Consider the following 21131-nt stretch of genomic DNA (forward strand, 5'->3'; position numbering starts at 1 on the left):
TTTAGATAATTGGAATGGGTAAGGAATTTATGGATCAGACCCTGAAAGCATAGGAAACAACAGTAAAAAGAGAAGTAGGATTTCATCAAACTAATGGATTCTGTATAGCAAAGTAAACAATCAACACTGAGAGAAAAGACAACTCATGGAATGGAAAAAAAAATTTACAAGGTATACATCTCACAAGGGATTAGTAACAAGAATATATAAGGGCTAAAACAACTCAATAACAAAAACATACAATTAAAAAATGGGCAGATCTAAACAATTATCAAAGGAACATATATAAATGAGCAACAGGTATGTGAAAAAATGCTCACCATCACTAGTCATCAGGGAAATGCAAATTAAAACCACAAGAATATCACCTCATTGCAGTTAGATTGGCTATCATCACCACAAAGACAGAAATAACAAATGCTGGTTAGCATACGGAGAAAAGGAATCCCTGGGGAACACTTGGTAGGCAAGAATTAGTACAGCCCTTGTGGAAAACAGTATGGAGGTTTCAGAAAAACTAAAAACAGGACTACCATATGACCTAGCAATGTCACTACTGGATACACAGCCAAAGGAAATTAAACTAGTCTGTTGAAGAGACAACACATTCTCATATTTATTGCAGTGGTATTCATAATAGCCAAGAAATGGAATAAAACTAAAAATCTATCTTCCGATGAATGATAAAGAAAATGTGGTGGGGCTGGAGCCGAGATTCACTTGGTTAATCCTCCGCCTGCGGCGCCGGCATCCCATATGGGCACACTGGGTTCTAGTCCTGGTTGCTCCTCTTCCAGTCCAGCTCTCTGCTGTGGCCCGGGAGGGCAGCGGAGGATGGCCTGGTCTCCCTGCACCCGCATGGGAGACCAGGAGGAAGCACCTGGCTCCTGGCTTTGGATCAGCGCAACACCAGCCATGGCGGCCATTTGGGGAGTGAACCAACGGAAGGAAGACCTTTCTTTCTGTCTTTCTCTCTCACTATTACTCTACCTGTCAAATAAATTAAAAAAAAAAAAAAAGAAAGAAAAGAAAATGTGGTACATATACTCAACAGAATACTTTCCATCCATAAAAGGATGAGCTCTTAATATTTGAAAATATGGATAAAACTGGATGTTACTATGTTATATGAAATAAACCTGTAAATAATTATTTAAAAAGTGTGGAGGGGGGAGCAGTGGCACAGTGGCGCAGCTGGTGCTGGTTCAAGTCCCAGCTGCTCCACTTCCAATCCAGCTCCCTGCTAAAGTGCCTGGGAAAGCAGCAGAAGATGGCCCGAAGTCCCTGGGTCCCTGCCACCCATGTGGGAGACCTGGAAGCTCTTGCTCCTGACTTCGGTCTGGCCTAGCTCCAGCCGTTGCAGCCATTTGGGGAGTGAACCAATGGATCGAAGATCAATCTCTCTCCCTCTCCCTCTCTCTTGCTCTCGCTCTTTCTTTTTCTCTCTGTAACTCCGCATTTCAAATAAATAGATCTTAGAAAAGAAAGAAACCAGGCACAGAAAGACAAATACCACATGGTCTTGCTCACATGTGGGGGGAAAATTACTACAAAATAGCAGGTAAAATATAGTAAACTATATTAAATAGAAAAAAACTGTATATTATGAAAGCAGCAAACCTGAACTAGGGCTGAAACACTGCACAACTCTAGGGGACCCATCTATGCGAAAATAGTACCCTGGAGGTATGGAGGGATACAGCCCTTGGATATGGTTTATTCACTGACCATGCTGGCTATTACATAAAGAGCTGCCCAGCTTCGCTAGTAATCTGGGAGATACAAATTTAAACAAGATACCATTTTGTACCTAACAGTGGTAAAATTAAATCAGTGATGAATGTAAGGGAAAAAGAGGCAAAAGGCTCAATTTCTTAATGTAAAACAATGGATGAACATATGACTAAATCAACAGAAGGTGAACCAGAAGAATGCATGTTAAATATGAGAGTGGATGCCTATGTAAAGGAAGACAGGCTAACTGAAGAAAATAAAGAAAGACCTAAAATAGACCTAAAAAGACAAAATATCATAAACTGAAAACTACAGGGGTATTCAAGATGTTAATGGAAATGTACATTATGAAAAACCTATGCATGGACTTCAAAAATTTTTTACACCAAAATAAGCTTATCTTTTAAGTCTATTTTTCCATGAACTCTGTGAGGTGCCTTTGTATAGTGACTTAATTTTGTGCACCTAAGATTAAAAGAAAAATATAATAAAAATACTAGCTAATTCTAGAAAATGCAAACTGATTTAGAGTGACAAAGTAGATCAGTAGTTGCCTGGAGAGAGAAGAAAATGGGAACATTCCTATTTCCTATTCCTACAAAGAGGCATGAGGAAATTTTCGGGAGTGATTGAAGTTCTCAGTATATTGACTTAGGTAGGTTTCTCATATGCATAAATGTGAAAACTTACTAAATCAGACACTTTAAACGTGCAGGTAACTGATGTCAATTGTACCTCAAAAAGCTTGTTTAAATTATTTTCAAAAATGCCAGCTATTAATATGAACACATATTTTTCATATAATAAAAACACATGGCATCTACACAGTGTACTCTATTAAGTTTAATTAAATAATAATTCAGCCAGTGGCTGTAGCTTTTTATATATATTACCTGTGTTTGTCCCCTTTGAAACAGTGCTGACCCATGAAGAGTTTTGAACATATCTACCTCACAGCTTATATTCCTAAGTGAAGTCAAATCTCGTCCATCACATCTATAGTAATAAAGGAAATACATATGAAAAACTGTGGTAGAAAACAGAAAAATTACATATTATCTCTTTCTTTCTACCAGGAAATTCTCAACCCAGTTGTGTATCAAAATCATAGTCTTCTGCAGAATTTTTAAAAGTACTACAGATAGTTGAACACTACTCTATATCTCACTGAAATCAGAATTTCCGGGGTTGTGACCTATTTGTTCTGTAAAAAGCTCTGTAGGTAATTCTGATGTGCAGTCAGGGCTGTGAAACAAAGCCCAAGGGACACAGTCACACATCCACACACTCTTTCTCAATAGGAGCCCATTTCAAAATAAGTATTACAACTTGGAAAAAAAATTCTTTCCTTTGAGTAAGTTGCCACTTTTAAGGTAACTTACAGAGACAGTGCATGCTTCAATTCCATCACCAAAAGCATATGTTTACCTCTTGTATTCATTCAAAATAATATTTCTAAAGACCTCTTTGGCAACCACATTGAAGGATTCTATTATTTCATATGGATCAACTTCAGGAAATTTTTCTATTAAAAAAAAAAAAAGAAAAATCAAAACAAATCATTTCTGCTTTTGGAAGACATGATTTTTCTCAAGTTCACAGCATCAAGTCAATTAGCTACAGGGGTAAACCAAAGGAATTGAATCTGAACATCTATATCTCAAGCCAACAAAGTAGACAAATCACATTTTCAAGCAAGTGAAACATCAAGTATTAAGTATTTCAAAAGTGCAGGTACTAGAAACTTAGTTTGTTTTCTACTAGAATGACAGTGCTTTGAAATCCGCTCCCGACTGTTTTGTTACCTGACAAATCCAGCATTATAAAATAATCTGAGTCACTCTATTTTGCTTTGGGAACTTTTATTTTAATCTGAAAGTGGGGAGCAATTTTCTTTGTATTTCACAAATCCCCATGGACTCTTTTAGCTAACTGTTCAAATTCTTTTAAGAGACATGTACTTTACAGATGTTTAAAAATACCTTTAATTTTCATAACAATTTATGAGATAACTTCTATAATTATTCTACAGATGAAAAAAGGATAAACTTCCTGAGATTACACTGATATAACTGTGACCTGAATACAACTCTTGTCTGCCTCAAAGGCTTATCTTTCAAATGTTATGTTGTTCTACTGTATCAATTAATTTATGCTGTTTTAAGTATTGTTGTCAAGTATTTGGTTTATTAAATACTGTATAACTTTGAAGTACCTGGAACATGGTCACAAACACTGTTTTTACTAGCAATAATAATTTTTAATACTATACTTCAACATGAACTTTTATGCTTTAACTGGGTTACACTTGGAAAAGAAAACAATTAGCACTAAAACATTTTAAGTATAATCCTATTCACCCAGAGAGTCAGGAAGATATTCTATATATTATAGAAACACAAAATCAAAGTAACACGGGCTATATAACTTCTCATTCCTAATAAATATGAGGAAATGTAGTGATAAAGGACTAAACTTTTACAATGACAATTGCAGGTAATACCCTTAATATTAACACTAACACCTTAAATTAATAATGATGCAAGAGATTATTTGTTTATTACAAGAAAAATCAACAAGAACTCTATGTCATGGTTCATTAATATTTAGTTTGAGAGAGACTGACATTATATAATAAGATACTTCGCTGACTAATTTATGGAGAGCTAAATTATCTAAAAGCTACATCTTACAATCTCACACAATATTAAAAATAACAATAGCATAAGTTAACATTTACTAAACATTCGCTATATGCCAGGCAAAAACATAAATGATTTACTCATTTAATCTCCATAAAACAGGTAATTTTTTTTGAGACAAGTTTGTGGAAGATTTAAAAGTTTATTTATATATATTTATATTTGAAAGGCAGAGGGAGAGAGAGAGAGGGAGACAGACAGATAGGTTCCATCTACTGGTTTACTCTCCAAATGCCCACAAGAGCCAGGCTAAAGCTAGGAGCCAGGAACTCCATAAAGGTCTGCCACAGGGGTGGCAGGGACCCAAGTACGTGAGTCATCACCTGCTGCTACCAGGCACATTAGTAGGAAGGTGGATTAGGGGAGGCATGACTCAATCCCAGGTACTCTGTTATGGGATGTGGGCGTCCCAAGCAGTGGCTTAACCTGCTGTGCTATATTGCCCTCCACAAGAATTGCAATTTCACAGATCAAGAACTCAAGAGTGTAAAAGAATATCACTCAGATTTTCAAAAGATAGGATACTATGCTACACATCTTAGAATGTAATAATCTGAAGCAGAAAAGATCAGGTACATTGTAATTCACTATTTACTAGTTACCTGCTCTGTACCACATATAGTACTAGAGACATTCATGGAAGTTAATTGTGATACACCATTATTGCAAGTTTACTGAAGATAAAATTGGGAAGTAATGAGAGTAACTAATTTCTTCTAGGTCTTAGAACCAAAAAATTTTAAAAATCTATTATTTCCTTTGACTTTTTTTTTTTAATTAAAAAAAGAGAACTTACCTTTTAGTTGTTCCTCTGTATCTAATCTAATCTTGTTAACAGCTTCATCTCTGGAAATCTAAAAGAAGGTTGAGGCTCAGTTTATACATTCATGGCAACATTTAATATTTCTATTTTTAATATATTGTAATAGTAATCATATTTTTCTAACAGTAGTAAATTCCTTGAAAAATTACAACTGGCTTTAGAGGTACAAGAAATATCATCTGCTTAATTCATTCAAACATATTGCATACTTCCCTAAAACTTGCATTAATCAATGAAAGAATAGAGATGCAAACAGCAAGGTGTTTATTTAGCTTTTTGTATGTAGATTTTTAATAAAAATAGGATTAACATTCAAAAGTAAAATTATGTGAATTATAACAAAGTATTGATAGCACATTTATATAATGCAAAATTCAGGTATACCTACTTTATCATGTTCATAATCTGTAAAAACTGCATAGAGTTTCTCCATGGCAAGTCTATTTAAAGTACAAAATAAATGTTAACATAAAAATATTGATAAACATGAGGCAGTTGCCATTACATTAAAAACATTTTAAAGAGGATTAGAAAAACGTATATATGCTGCTTATCATGGCTAATCTATTATTTATGATATAAAACATATATTTCTTTTTCCTCACCTCTCACAGGGATTCACTCACAAATGGTACTATGTCCTCCTATCTTGTCTTAAACTGTTTATTTATTTCACCTAAGATTCATTCATATTTAGAGTGTCTATGTGACATGCACTATTCTAAGTACTAGGCATATGGTGGTAGTTATACTTGATTTCTTTTTGGAAATCTCAAGTTTCCTTAGATATTCAAATACCTTGTGTTTATTCTTTTTTCCTAGACACAGATATACAGATAGTATACAACTCTTGACAAGTGAACAGACTGCTCCCATCATTTGAAATTCAATCTTATGCTTTAGAAGAGGGCATTTATTTTTGTATTTTTTTTATTTGACAGGTAGAGTTATAGACAGTGAGAGAGAGACAGAGAGAAAGGTCTTCCTTCCGTTGGTTCACTCCCCTAATGGCTGCTATGGCTGGCGCTGCACCGATCCGAAGCCAGGAACCAGGTGCTACCTCCCGGTCTCTCATGCGGGTGCAGGGCCCAAGCACTTGGGCCATCCTCTGCTGCCCTCCCGGGCCACAGCAGAAAGCTGGACTGGAAGAGGAGCAACCAGGACTAGTACCCGGAACCCCAACTGGGACTAGAACCTGTAGTGCCAGCGCCGCAGGCGGAGGATTAGCCAAGTGAGCCACGGCGCCAGCCAGAAAAAGGCATTTTTAAGTATCAAATATTTATGGCAGTGACTCTTTAAACAGAAAGTGCTATTTAAGAAATAATGCATGGGAGTGCTCCAAAGGAAAATTTGGTTCTGAAAGGAAATTAAATCTTGTGACAATTTCATATTTTCTCTTATACAGGTGTTCTTACTTATGAGCATATTTCACAATCTCTGGTGAAGGGATGAATAACTTTTGAGGTGTCCTCTTGGTAACACCAATTTCTTTGACCAATTGCTGGATGCCCTGAATGATTTGTTGGGTATGTTTCATTCCCACTTTGATAGCATGGCAAAAGTCCTGCTGTAAAATGTTTTCTGCAGAGGCTTCCAACATGACTAAAGAAGAAAAGAAAATCATGATTGCTAATGAGTATTTTACCAATATTGCATTTTCAAATACCATAACATGACAAATACTTATGGAACAATCTTATTTTTTAGTGATATATTGACCTTTTTGGTTTCTTTCCTCAAAATCAACATTCTTCCAAAATATAGATAGCAGTAAATGAATAAAGAAATCTTGATATGTGAATTTAGGTTTATATTGTCCTTAAATTTAATGAGATTACTCCATAAAAAGAAACAATAAAGGAAATTGTGCATATTTAAAAAAATAGCTTTTTTTTTAAATTGTCACATACCATTACTAAACATTTTAATAACAAAATGGTAGCAATTATTTCTTTGGATCTTTTATCCCAGAAATTCTATGATGGTATATTTGACTTAGGCACAATTAACTTTTATACATGAACAAAGGGTCAAAACATGTATTTGATGCACTTTTATGAAAGTAGAGAGAGCTGGCTAAATATCCTCATGGCAAGAGTAATGCAAAAGTCACAAAGTGGAAGCTGGTAATTTCTGAAAAGCCTTATGGGATAGTTTTCATTCTCAGCTTCCTGATTATCCAAGATTACCTGCTAAGGTTTATATGTCTCTAGAATCTCATTATTCTATCTAGAGAGCAACAGGTGAGAACAGCCAGCTAGAAGATTGCCTACAGGGTTTCTAAGGTATGACATAGTAAAGATATTTAATTCATTTTTCCAAAGTCTACTTAAAATTAGAAGGGCTCAAACTCAAGTAGATTGTGGTTGCAGGACCAATTAGAAGTAGGTTGATTTTGTGTCTTAATTATAATAGCCGGTATTAACTGTATGCTTACTAGGCACTAGGTAATTTTTTAAAAAGGTTTATTTATTTATTTGAAAGGCAGAGTTACACAGAAACAGAGGGAGAGACAGAAAGCGAGAAGTCTTCCATCTGCTGGCTTATTTCCCAGATGGCTGCAATGGCTTGGGCTGGGCCAGAAAAGCCATGAGGCAGGCAGGAGCTTCTTCCAGGTCTCCCACATAGGTGGCAGGGGCCAAGTACTTGGCCCATCCTCGGCTGCTTTCCCAGGCACATTAGAAGGGAGCTGGATCTGAAGTGGAGCAGCTGAGATTCAAACCAGCACCCACATGGTTTGCCAGCATTGCAGGCAGAGGCTTAACCTGCTATGCTACAGTGCCAGCCCCTGGGTACCAGGGATTATGGTACCTAGTTTATAAATAGTTTATAAATTCTGACTCTTGCCTTCATACTACCTGTAAAGTAACTAAATCAGTTTCTAACTGAGAATACATGAGCAATGTAACTTGAATAAAAAAATTCAGGAGGGGGGCTGGCATTGTGGCATAGCAAGTAAAGCCGCCGCTTGCAGTGCTGGCATCCCATTATGGGCACCGGTTTGAGTCCCAGTTGCTCCACTTCCTATCCAGCTCTCTGCTATAGCCTGGGAAAGCAGTAGAAGATGGCCCAAGCCCTTGGGCCCCTGCACCCACGTGGGAGACCCAGAAGGAGCTCCTGGCTCCTGGCTTCAGATCAGTGCAGCTCTGGCAATTGTTGCCAACTAGGTAGTGAACTAGCAGATGGAAGTCCTCTCTCTCTGCCTCTCCTATCTCTGTGTAACTCTTTCAAGGAAAATAAATAAATCGTTAAAAAAAAATTCAGGAGGGAAAGGTGTTTAGCATAGCAGATACTGCCCAACTGGAGTACCTGGTTTTGATACCCATTCTGGTTAGCTTCCTGATAACGCATACCTTGGGAGGCAGCAGTAATGACTCAAGTAATTGGGTTCCAGTCACTCACATTGGAGACCTATGTTGTGTTCTCAGCTCTAGGCCTGGTTCCAGTACAGGCTGGCCCCAGCTATTCAGGACATTAGAGAAGTCAACCAATGGGTGAGAACTTTCTCTGCCTCTCAAATAATAAATAAAAACTTTTTTTTTTTTTTAAATTTAGAGGCAGTTCAAGTTAACTTTAAATACTAAGCCAAAACTTTGCTGAAGCCTGTTTCAAGATGTTCAAATATGATATAGGGATCATCTGTTACTTCTGGCTCACCATATCTTTGGCATACTCTCTTTACACTGTGATAGTACCTCACAGTAAAAGAGGCACTATTCTACTACTAGAGAATCCAAAGCGATTTCTTGCTTCCCTTGCAGTAAAGGATGCAGTTATATGCCACTATTCTGGCCAAGGAGATAAAAATGGGGGTATTGCTGAGAGGCTTCTTAAAAAGGAGAATGGGGGCCAGCGCTGTGGCGTAGCTGGTAAATCTGCTGCCTGCAGTACTGGCATCCCATATGGGCACCAGTTCAAGTCCTGACTGCTCCACTTCTGATCCGGTTCTCTGCTGTGGCCTGAGAAAGCACTGGAGGATGGACCAAGTCCTCGGGCCCATGCACCTGCACGGGAGACCCGGAAGAAGCTCCAGGTTCCTGGATTCGGATTGGCGCAGCTCTGACCATTGCAGCCAACTAGGGAGTGAACCAGCGGATGGAAGACCTCTCTCTCTGCCTCTCCTTCTCTTTCTGTGTAACTCTTGCAAACAAAATAAATAAATCTTCTTTGGAAAAAAAAAAAAAAGGAGAATGACTTATTCACCAGGCATATGTTTTTGTTAACCCCCTCTTTTTTCTTCCTTCTGCCTATAAATCAGGAGCTTCCCAGAGTTCTGGTAGCAAGTTCCTAAGCATAAAGATGAGGTCACATTTGAGACTATAGCACAGCAGAAAGCTAGAATAAATCTACATTAAGATGTCATGAGACCACTATCACTTGTCCTGGACTCATAACCTCTGCATTTCTTTATTCAGAGAGAAAAGTAAATTTCCTTTTTTCTTTTTGGTAAAGATTTATTTATTTATTTGAAAGGCATAATTACAGAGGAGGAGATATCATCCATCCACTGGTTCACTCCCCAAATGGTCACAATGACTGAGACTGGGCCAGGCTGAAGCCAGGAACCAGGAACTTCTTCCAGGTCTCCCATATGGGGGCATAGACCCAAGCACTTGGGCCATGTTCTGCTGCTTTCCCAGGTGCATTAGCAGGGAGCTGGATCAGAAGTGAAGCAGCCTGGATTTGAACCAGCACCTATGTGGGATGCTGGTATCACAGGCGGTGGCTTAATCCACTGAGCCATGACGCTGGCCCCAATTTCCATCTTTTTTTTTTTTTTTTTTTTTTTTTTTTTTTTTTTTTTTTTTTTTTACAGGCAGAGTGGACAGTGAGAGAGAGAGACAGAGAGGAAGGTCTTCCTTTTTCCCTCCAATGGCCGCCGCGGCCGGCGCAGCCAGTGCGCTGGGCCAGGGCACCGCGCTGATCCGAAGGCAGGAGCCAGGTGCTTCTCCTGGTCTCCCATGGGGTGCAGGGCCCAAGCATTTGGGCCATCCTCCACTGCACTCCCTGGCCACAGCAGAGAGCTGACCTGGAAGAGGGGCAACCGGGACAGAATCCGGCACCCCGACCGGGACTAGAACCTGGTGTGCCGGCGCCGCAGGCGGAGGATTAGCCTGTTGAGCCACGGCGCCAGCCCCAATTACCATCTTTTTAAAGCTTTCCTATATCACTTTACAACATACTCAACTAATATGTGGACTACATACAACTCTTATTATATCTGTTTCTCTATCATCTCCTACTTAATTCTGATTCAACTACTACCAACATACCAGAACCAGAAGCTGGACATTACTTGTACAAAAAACACAAACAAAACACTCAAAGTTTAATAGCTCACTTTATATACCAAAATGTTTACATACCAGAAGATACCATGTGAAAGGGTCCCAGAAATCAAATGCCAAGAGGTAGAAAAAACCAACAATAAAGAGTTCTTCAATTATTTGCCCAAGTTCACAAGGCTATCATGGTAGAGTCAAACTGGTCATTTTGATTGCTGAAGCATTTTCCTCTACAGAACAAGGCCCTGATTTTTCATTCATGCAATTATGGCACTTTGTTATACGGAATAAGTGAAGGTGCATTTCTTCTCCTTTACTGCCAATTTTTCACCACCAGGAATAGGTCATCTGTTTCTCAGATAACACCAGGCAGGCTTATAATGAATATATTAGCTAAATTAAAATATTTAAACTAATTAACAGTTTAAGATATTTTGATATGAAGTAAAAGTACAATCAATAGAGGATAGAGATAAAATAAAAATACGACTATTCACACACACACACACACACTCATAATTTAAATACATTTTAAAGAAGTCAGAATTTTCAAGTAAAATCCAGACAAAGGTGGCATTTAAGCAGCTTACCAATCTGACTTTTAGGTGCTCCAGCAACCACTAAATTCAAAGTACTAGAAGACATTTCCTTTCTTGTGGGATTAACAACACATTCTCCATCAATCATTCCTATTCGGACTGCCCCTAAAATATAATAAAATAAAGGAATTTATTTAATGAAAAACCCCATTTTCAATATATTTTTCCAGTGATGACATCCAACTTTGATTATGACTACAGAATAAAATTCCTATATCTACCATGGTATTTAAGGCCCACAGAGCATTATGCCCAATCCTATTTTCTAGCCTCACTGGACCACCCTGAATTGCTCAGACAATTCTATCCACACTTCTGCATTTATGCTTCCTATTCTTCTCCTGATCTAGACTCCAAGGCAAATGATTAACATTTGATCCTCGGTGTAGCTCCAGCCATAGCGGCCATTTGGGGGGTGAACCAACGGAAGGAAGACCTTTGTCTCTCTCTCTCACTGTCTCTGTCAAAAAAAAAAAAAAAAAGAAGTAAAGCTTTATTGTGATTTGGTATGTTCATTGTTTAGAATGTTCCCTCCCTTTAAACCTATATAATAAGTGAGAATCATATGACAGGTAAAATTTGACATGTAAAGTTTAAAAAAACAAAAACAAAAACATTTGATCCTACTGAGGTCAGTTTAAATGCTGACACTCCAAGAAGTCCTTTTTGACAATTTGACCCAACAAAACTAAATCTGTTCTTTTCTACCATTTTGTTACTACTTTGGCTATGCCTTAATAATAGTGCTTATAAGTAATTATCTCGGCTGGTGCCGCGGCTCACTAGGCTAATCCTCCGCTTGTGGCGCCGGTACTCCGGGTTCTAGTCCCGGTTGAGGTGCTGGTTCTTTCCCAGTTGCTCCTCTTCCATTCCAGCTTTCTGCTGTGGCCCGGGAAGGCAGTGGAGGATGGCCCAAGTGCTTGGACCCTGCACCAGCATGGGAGACCAGGAGGAAGCACCTGGCTCCTGGCTTCGGATCGGCGCAGCGCCCTGGCCATAGGGGCCATTACGGGGGTGAACCAACAGAAGGAAGACCTTTCTCTCTCTCTCTCTAACTCTGCGTGTCAAAAAAAAAAAAAAAAAGAGAGAGAGGGAGTAATTATCTCTTTTCCATTATTAAGCTGAAAACAAGAAGTACCTCTTTCATCTTTGTATTGTTAGCACTAGTCTGCCTTTGTTCCTTTGGTACTTAGCTTAGTATCCAACCAGCGTTTAGGATATCCAGTAATTATTTTCTCAATGAATTACTTTTATATTGCATGAGTAAAACTTTTTTTTTTTTTAATTTTTGACAGGTAGAGTGGACAGTGAGAGAGAGAGACAGCCGGCGCACCGTGCTGATCCGAAGGCAGGAGCCAGGTGCTTCTCCTGGTTTCCCATGGGGTGCAGGGCCCAAGCACTTGGGCCATCCTCCACTGCACTCCTGGGCCATAGCAGAGAGCTGACCTGGAAGAGGGGCAACAGGGACAGAATCCGGCGCCCCGACTGGGACTAGAACCCGGTGTGCCGGTGCTGCTAGGCGGAGGATTAGCCTGTTGAGCCACGGCGCCGGCCGATGAGTAAAACTTTTAAGAGCTTTAAGTTACAAAAAAAAAAAAAATTGTTTTCTCTTGAAGGTATATGTAATAAGGTAATTTTCTCTTTTTTTAAAGTTATTTTTTTAAGATTTATTTATTTATTTGAAAGTCAGAATTACACAGAGAGAGGAGAGGCAGACAGAGACAGGGAGAGAGGGAGAGAGGGAGAGAGGGAGAGAGGGAGAGAGAGAGAGAGAGAGAGAGAGAGAGGTCTTCCATCCGATGGTTCACTCTCCAGATGGCTGAAACGGCCGGAGCTGTGCCAATCCGAAGCCAGGAACCAGGAGCTTCTTCCAGGTCTCCCACATGGGTGCAGGGGTCCAAGGACTTGGGCCATCTTTTACTGCTTTCTTGGGCCATAGCAGAGAGCTGGACAGGAAGTGGAGCAGCCGGGTCTCAAACCGGCATCCATATGGGATGCCAGCGCTTCAGGCCAGGGTATTAACCCACCACACCACAGTGCTGGCCCCAATAAGGTAATTTTCAGGTCCAAAAAACATCCCATAGCAGAAAAGGGCAACTAAGAAGCCAAAATATCTAGGCATATAGAATCTGTAACACTTTAAAATTTTGCAATTGGAAGTAAAACCCAAGACAAGGATCAAAATGTATGAAAGACCTGAAAGGAGTCTTAGGATACCATCTGTTTCAGTTTTCTAAAATGTAATAAATCTGAGTCAATAAATCAATGCTCTTGTTGTAACACATTTACTATATTGTTTACTGACAAAAATATGAATACTCTCTATTTTCAAATCCTTACTTACCAACAGGTCCATTCCAAGGAATATCTGATAATGAGAGGGCTACAGAAGCTTAAAAAAGGAGAAAAATAAGATGTGAAATTAAAATCTATAATTGCTTTAAAAATATCAACAGTGATAATTTCAATCTTTATTTTTATACTTACCACCATTAATTGCAAGGACATCAGGTTCATTAATACCATCTACTGCTAACAGATTACAAAGAACCTGGATAAGAGGAAAATATGCAAAGCACTTAAAAAAAGTCTACTTGATTTAGGAGGATTATCATTTAGGTTAACTTGGTCTAAAATACTTGTATAGGAGCACTATAAAGTTAAAAGCATGTGCTTCATAGCTAAATACCTTAATTTTGGTTATCAGTGAACTTAAAATCCTTGAAATGGGATAAATAAATTAAAACTTGAAAGTTTCCTTATTGTTAGAAAAGAAGAAAAATGACATCTTCCTAAAGGTTTCCTTTTAGAATTACAGAAATACTATGTGTACAGTACTTAGCAAAATACTGGGGATGCTGTAAACAGGAAATGTTAGCTAAATATTTCTACTATACAAAACTGTTGCCTTCTGTTTATGAACACAGGTAAACAAACCAAAGAATTACAATATGCCTAATGTTATGTACTTAAGAAAGTAACTTCCTTGAAGTGGGGACATCCTTGCAAAGGTATATCTGTAAGGTGTATTTATTTATTTCAAATAAATAAAAGTTACTTAATTAGGTAAACTTAAAGTATATGGGTTATTATGATAAAATAATATTCAGAAAGCAAAATAATAAATAATATTTAAATAAATAAATAATAAAATACTACTCAGAGGATCTTGTAATAAAGACAGGTAATAAAAATTAGTGTGGTGATTGTCTTGGTATGTTAGTAATATGACCTATAATCTAATATACCAATATTCCCAGCCTGATCTGGACTCTACCCATTTCAATCACAATGATCTTTCTTTTTTTTTTTTTTTTATGATTTTTATTTATTTATTTGAAAGTCGGAGTTACAGAGAGAAAGAGGTCTTCCATCTGCTGATTTACTACCTAACTGGCTGCAATGCCCAGAGCTGCGCTGATCCGAATCCAGGAGCCACGAGCTTCTTCTGGGTTTGCCATGTGGGTGCAGGGACCTAAGGACTTGAGCCATCTTCTACTGCTTTCCCAGGCCATAGCAGAGAGCTGGATAGGAAGTGGAGCAGCCGGGATTCAAACTGGCGCCCATATGGGATACCGGCGCTGCAGGCCACAGCTTTACCCGCTATACCATAGCAAGGGCCCCACACTGACCTTTCAAACCCACCAGTTTCTTCCCTGCCTCAGGGGTTTCTCACTTCTAATTTCATCCGTCTGGACAATTTTTCTGATAATCCTGGTTAGCTAACTACTACTTATAATTCAGGTGTCAGTGCAAATGGACATCACCAGATGTTACTTTTTTTTTTTTTTGACAGGCAGAGTGGACAGTGAGAGAGAGAGACAGAGAGAAAGGTCTTCCTTTTCCATTGGTTCACTTCCCAATGGCTGCTGCGGCTGGCACACTGTGGCCGGCACACTACGCTGATCTGAAGCCAGGAGCCAGGTGCTTCTCCTGGTCTCCCATGCGGGTGCAGGGCCCAAGCACTTGGGCCATCCTCCACTGCACTCCCGGGCCACAGCAGAGAGCTGGCCTGGAAGAAAAGCAACTCGGACAGAGTCCAGCGCTCCGACTAGGACTAGAACCTGGTGTGCCGGCGCCGCAGGCGGAGGATTAGCCTATTGAGTTGCAGCGCCAGCCCAGATGTTAGTTTTTAAAAGTATTATCTTTTTTGGGGCCGGCGCTGTAGCTTAGTGGGTAGAGCTGCCGCCTGCAGTGCCCGTATCCCATAAGGGCGCCAGTTGAAGTCCTGGCTGCTCCACTTCTGATCCAGCTCTCTGCTGTGGCCTGGGAAAACAGTAGAAGATGGCCCAGGTCCTTAGGCCCCTGCACCCATGTGAGAGACCCGGAGACTCCTTGCTGCTGGCTTTAGATTAGCGCAGCTCTGGCCATTGCGGTCATTTGGGGAGTGAACCAGCAGATGGAAGAGCTCTCTTTCTCTCTCTCTGCCTCTCCTTCTCTCTCTGTGTAACTCTTTCAAATAAATAAGTAAAAAAAAAAAAAAAAAAGTATTATCTTTTTTTAAAAAATTAAAGATGCAACAGCATCCTTAAAATTTTTATTTTACAATTTTTATGATTTTTAGAGCAGAAAGCATTATAAAGATTTATTAAGTAATTTTTGACTGATCTGGAAACCAATCTAAAACAGAACTTACCTGTGTATCATAAAAGTAACCAGCTGGAAAGAGAGGTCTAATTGAACGATCTGCAAAAAACAAAATCCCAAAATAATACTGACAAAGTTGTTTCAGAGTTTGAAACTTTTAAACATTGATAACAATTCAATATGTCTAAATCAATCAATTCTCTTGGACTGATTTACTCAATGGGACAAGAATAAATGTCAGTAATACAAAGGTAATACAAAGGTACTTTAAAAGGATGGGGAAAATGGAATTAAACACGTTTACTGAAAATGCAGACATAGTTAAGAGACAAAAATATCTTTTCTTATGGAGCCCACATGTGAGAGAACAGACAGCACATAATCTCAGGTGGTGTTAATGTAACGAAGGAAAATTCACATACAAGCACAAGAAGAAATGCTGATATAGGTACATCAGAGACAATTAATACTTCTACCTTAATATTTACCTATTATTCTACTTGTTAGAATTTCTTTATCAGAAGAACCAATTTCTCTTCTAAGATAGTTTGTGGGAATTCTACCTGCTGCAGCAGCCTTCTGTCTGTAATCAACCTAAAAGAGTAATGAAAAAATGAAGTTCATATGATTCCTTTTACTAGTAACAAACTATAATCTAAGAACTACTAAATAAATGCTAGTTCTCAGGCTGGCGCTGTGGCGCAGTGGGTTAACACCTTGGCCTGAAGTGCCAGCATCCTATATGGGTGCCGGTTCGAGACCCGGCTGCTCTACTTCTGATTCAGCTCTCTGCTATGGCCTGGGAAAGCAGTGGAGAATGACCCAAGTCCTTGGGCCCCTGCACCAACATAGGAGACCCGGAAGAAGCTCCTGGCTCCTGGTTTTGGATCGTTGCAGCTCTGGCCATTGTGGCCAATTGGGTAGTGAGCCATCGGATGGAAGGCCTCTCTCTCTCTGCTCTCCTCTCTCTGTGTAACTCTTTCAAGTAAATAAATAAATCTTTAAGAAAATAAATAAATGCTAGTTCTCCTGAGGTTGCTCACAGCACATTCTAGACTAAGAATACAGAATATTTTATTCGCTTTTAGCTTTTTGTATCTCTTGGAGAAAGGAAAGTTGATAAAAATGTTTCAGCAACTTGATTTAAAAAAAAAAAAAGATTCTTATTTATTTATTGGAAAGTCAGAGTTACAAATAAGGAGGGAGAGACAGAAAGATCTTCCATCCACTGGTTCACTTCCCAGATGACCACAATCGCTAGGGCTAGGTCAGCTCAAAACCAGGAGCCAGGAACCAGGAGTTTCATCTAGGTCTCCCATGCGGGTGGCAGGGAACCAAACACTTGGGTCATCTTCCACTGCTTCTCCCAGGTCATTAGCAGGGAGCTGGACCAGAAGTGGAACAGCTGGGACAGGCATTGCAGGCAGCAGCTTTACCTGCTATGCCATAAAGCCAGCTTCTCAGCAACTTAATTTTTTAAAAGATTCACTAAGCAGTCAGATGGCTACCTAGCCTCAGTACTTCCCACAGTATCTCATTCTGGTCAAGATAAACATTCCCTTTTTTGAATCAATTGTTAGATTAAAGTGTATTCCCCTTTGCATCACAGAAAGAAACCATAAAATCCTAATTAACTCTACTAAACATACATTTGTAGATGCATACTAAAGGGAAATCTATGAGGGTAATAAATTCATTACTTATTCAACATCAAAGTATTCAAGCACTGCTACTGCTCTTGTCAACGTATATAACTGGACATTCTAAAGTATGCTTAGTACTACCACGGAAACTCGTTATGGAGTAATCAGTTTATATTCTGTTAATTATGCAGTATCAAACAACTAAGGAACTCACTAGACACTGTACAAAATATTACTATTCTATGTTTACGCTACATTACAGCTCAATCAGCATATACTTACCACCAAAGGCATGAACTGCGAAGGTGAAGGTTTTGTTTTGCTGACCGCTGTCACCATCACTGCAGTGTCACCTGACTTAAACATAAAAAATAATACCAGTAAATTCCTTTGAAAAAAAAGAACATTTAAGTAGCAACTGAATGAATTCTCAAACTCAAGGAAAGAAATGTTATTCCATATTATAGTGAAAATAGTTACAAATAGCCTAATCTTGATTCTTTCTACATAATCATGATCAGTATTAGAATAGTAAGTAAGTTTTTCAAAAGCTATAAAACTGGAAAGGGTATTGTGGTGCAGCAAGTGAATCTACTCCTCGGGACCCCCACTTGCCATTTGGGAGTGCCTGGTTCCAGTTCCAGCTACTCTGGCTTCCAATCCAGCTTCCTGCTACTGCAGTTGAAAGGCAACAGATGATGACTCAAGTACTGCCATCCATATGGGAGACCAGGAAGGAGTTCCTGGCTCCTGCCCTGCTTAGCCCTGGCTAGCAAGGATTTAGGGAGTGAACAATGGATGGAAGTGCTCTCTCTCTCTCATTCTTAGTATGGTATAGCTTAGTCACATCCCATAAAGCAAATCATATTTTTTTTGTATTTTTTTCACTTTTATTTAATAAATATAAATTTCCAAAGTACAGCTTATGGATTACAATGGCTCCCCCCCCCCATAGCTTCCCTCCCACCCACATCCCTCCCATCTCCTGCTCCCTCTCCCATTCCATTCACATCAAGATTCATTTTCCTTTTTTTTTTTTATTTTTATTTTGACAGGCAGAGTGGACAGTGAGAGAGAGAGAAAGGTCTTCCTTTTTCCGTTGGTTCACCCCCCAATGGCCGCTGCGGTCAGCACACCGTGCTGATCCGAAGGCAGGAGCCGGGTGCTTCTCCTGGTCTCCAATGTGGGTGCAGGGCCCAAGCACTTGGGCCATCCTCCACTGCATTCCCGGGCCACAGCAGAGAGCTGGACAGGAAGAAGAGCCACCGGGACAGAATCCGGTGCCCTGACCGGGACTAGAACCTGGTGTGGCGGCGACGCAAGATTCATTATCTTTCTTTTTTTTTTTTTTTTCCTTTAACTTTTATTTAATGAATATAAATTTCCAAAGTACAGCTTATGGATTATAATGGCTGCAAGATTCATTTTCAATTCTCTTTATATACCGATCAATTTAGTATATATTAAGTAAAGATTTCAACAGTTTGCACCCACACAGAAACATAAAGTGTAAAATACTGTTTGAGTACTAGTTATAGCATTAATTCACATTGAGCAACACATTAAGGACAGAGATCCTACATGAGAAGTAATTGCACAACGACTCCTGTTGTTGACTTAATAAATTGGCTCTTGTTTATGGTGTCAATAATCTCCCTAGGCTCTTGTCATGAGTTGGCAAGGCTATGGAAGCCTTTTGAGTTCGCCGACTCCAATCTTATAAACAAGGTCATAGTCAAAGTTCTCTCCTCCCTTCAGAGAAAAGTACCTCCTTCTTTGATGACCTGTTCTTTCCATTGGGATCTCACTCACTGAGATCTTTCATTTAGGTCTTTCTTTTGCCAGAGTGTCTTGGCTTTCCATGCCTATAATACTCTCATGGGCTCTTAAGCCAGATCCGAATGCCTCAAGGGCTGATTCTGAGGCAGAATCTCTTTAGGACATCTGTCATTCTATGAGTCTGCTGTGTATCCCACTTCCCATGTTGGACTGTTCTCTCCCTTTTTTATTCTATCAGTTAGTATTAGCAGATACTAGTCTTATTTATGTGATCCCTTTGACTCTTAGACCTATCAGCATGATCAATTGTGAACTGAAATTGATCACTTGGACTAGTGAGATGGCATTGGTACATGCCACCTTGATGGGATTGAATTGGAATCCCCTGGCACATTTCTAACTCTACCATTTTGGGCAAGTCAGCCTGAGCATGTCCCAAATGGTACATCTCTTCCCTCTCTTATTCCCACTCTTATATTTAACAGAGATCATTTTTCAGTTAAATTTAAACACCTAAGAATAATTGTGCATTAATTACAGAATTCAACCAATAGTATTAAGAGGAACAAAAAAAAAAAAACACACTAAAAGGGATAAAGTATTAAGTTGTACATCAACAGTCAGGAGAAGGACCAATCAAGTCACTGTTTCTCATAGAGGCCATTTCAATTCAACAGGTTTCCTTTTTGGTGCTCGGTTAGTTGTCACCAATCAGGGAGAACATATGATATTTGTCCTTCTGGGACTGGCTTATTTCACTCAGCATGATGTGTTCCAGATTTCTCCATTTTGTTGCAAATGACCGGATTTCATTGTTTTTTACTGCTGTCTAGTATTCTACAGAGTACATGTCCCATTTCTATATCCAGTCTACTTTTTTTTTTTTTTGACAGGCAGAGTGGACAGTGAGAGAGAGAGAGACAGAGAGAAAGGTCTTCCTTTGCCGATGGTTCACCCTCCAATGGCCGCTGTGGCCGGCGCATCATGCTGATCCGATGGCAGGAGCCAGGTGCTTCTCCTGGTCTCCCATGGGGTGCAGGGCCCAAGCACTTGGGCCATCCTCCACTGCCTTCCCGGGCCATAGCAGAGAGCTGGCCTGGAAGAGGGGCAACCGGGACAGAATCCGGTGCCCCGACCGGGACTAGAACCCGGTGTGCCAGCGCCACAGGCGGAGGATTAGCCTATTGAGCCGCGGCGCCGGCCTAGTCTACTGTTGATGGGCATTTGGGTTGATTCCAGGTCTTAGCTATTGTGAATTGAGCTGCAATAAACATTAAGGTGCAGACAGCTTTTTTGTTTGCCAATTTAATTTCCTTTGGGTAAATTCCAAGGAGTGGGATGGCTGGGTTGTATGGTAGGGTTATATTCAGGTTTCTGAGGAATCTCCAGACTGACTTCCATAGTGGCTTTACCAGTTTGCATTCCCACCAACAGTGGGTTAGTGTCCCTTTTTCCCCACATCCTTGCCTGTATGTGAGCCATTCTAACCAGGGTGAGGAGAAACCTCATTGTGGTTTTGATTTGCATTTCCCTGATTGCTAGTGATCCTGAACATTTTTTCATGTGTCTGTTGGACATTTGGATTTCCTCTTTTGAAAAATGTCTATTGAGGTCCTTGGCCCATCTCTTGAGTGGGTTGTTTGTTTTGATGTTGTGGAGTTTCCTGATCTCTTTGTAGATTCTGGTTATCAACCCTTTATCTGTTGCATAGTTTGAAAATATTTTTTCCCATTCTGTCGGTTGCCTATTTACTTTCCTGACTGTTTATTTTGAAGTACAGAAACTTCTCAATTTGAGGCAATCCCAAATGTTAATTTTGGCTTTGACTGCCTGTGCTTCTGGGGTATTTTCCAAGAAGTCTTTGCCAGTACCTATGTCTTGCAGGGTTTCTCCAGTGTTCTCTAATAATTTGATGGTGTCGGGTCATAGATTTAGGTCTTTAATCCATGTTGAGTGGATTTTTGTGTAAGGTGAAAGAT

General features: G+C 39.5%; 1 protein-coding gene across 1 annotated transcript in view; it reads right to left on the reverse strand.

The window, feature by feature from the left end:
* Window positions 1-21131, reverse strand: part of PNPT1 (polyribonucleotide nucleotidyltransferase 1) — a 62047-nt gene that overhangs the window by 31308 nt on the left and 9608 nt on the right. Inside the window, exons 3-13 of the mRNA XM_062209470.1 lie at window positions 17656-17730; window positions 16219-16324; window positions 15780-15829; window positions 13631-13694; window positions 13488-13535; window positions 11135-11248; window positions 6675-6861; window positions 5648-5699; window positions 5233-5290; window positions 3163-3259; window positions 2628-2730 (exon numbers count right to left, since the gene is read on the reverse strand). Of these exons, the coding sequence (XP_062065454.1) occupies window positions 2628-2730; window positions 3163-3259; window positions 5233-5290; window positions 5648-5699; window positions 6675-6861; window positions 11135-11248; window positions 13488-13535; window positions 13631-13694; window positions 15780-15829; window positions 16219-16324; window positions 17656-17730 (954 nt within the window). The remainder of the gene's footprint in view (window positions 1-2627; window positions 2731-3162; window positions 3260-5232; window positions 5291-5647; window positions 5700-6674; window positions 6862-11134; window positions 11249-13487; window positions 13536-13630; window positions 13695-15779; window positions 15830-16218; window positions 16325-17655; window positions 17731-21131) is intronic.

The sequence above is a fragment of the Lepus europaeus genome, chromosome 13 (genome assembly GCF_033115175.1).
Source record: "Lepus europaeus isolate LE1 chromosome 13, mLepTim1.pri, whole genome shotgun sequence".
Taxonomy (NCBI): Eukaryota; Metazoa; Chordata; class Mammalia; order Lagomorpha; family Leporidae; genus Lepus; species Lepus europaeus.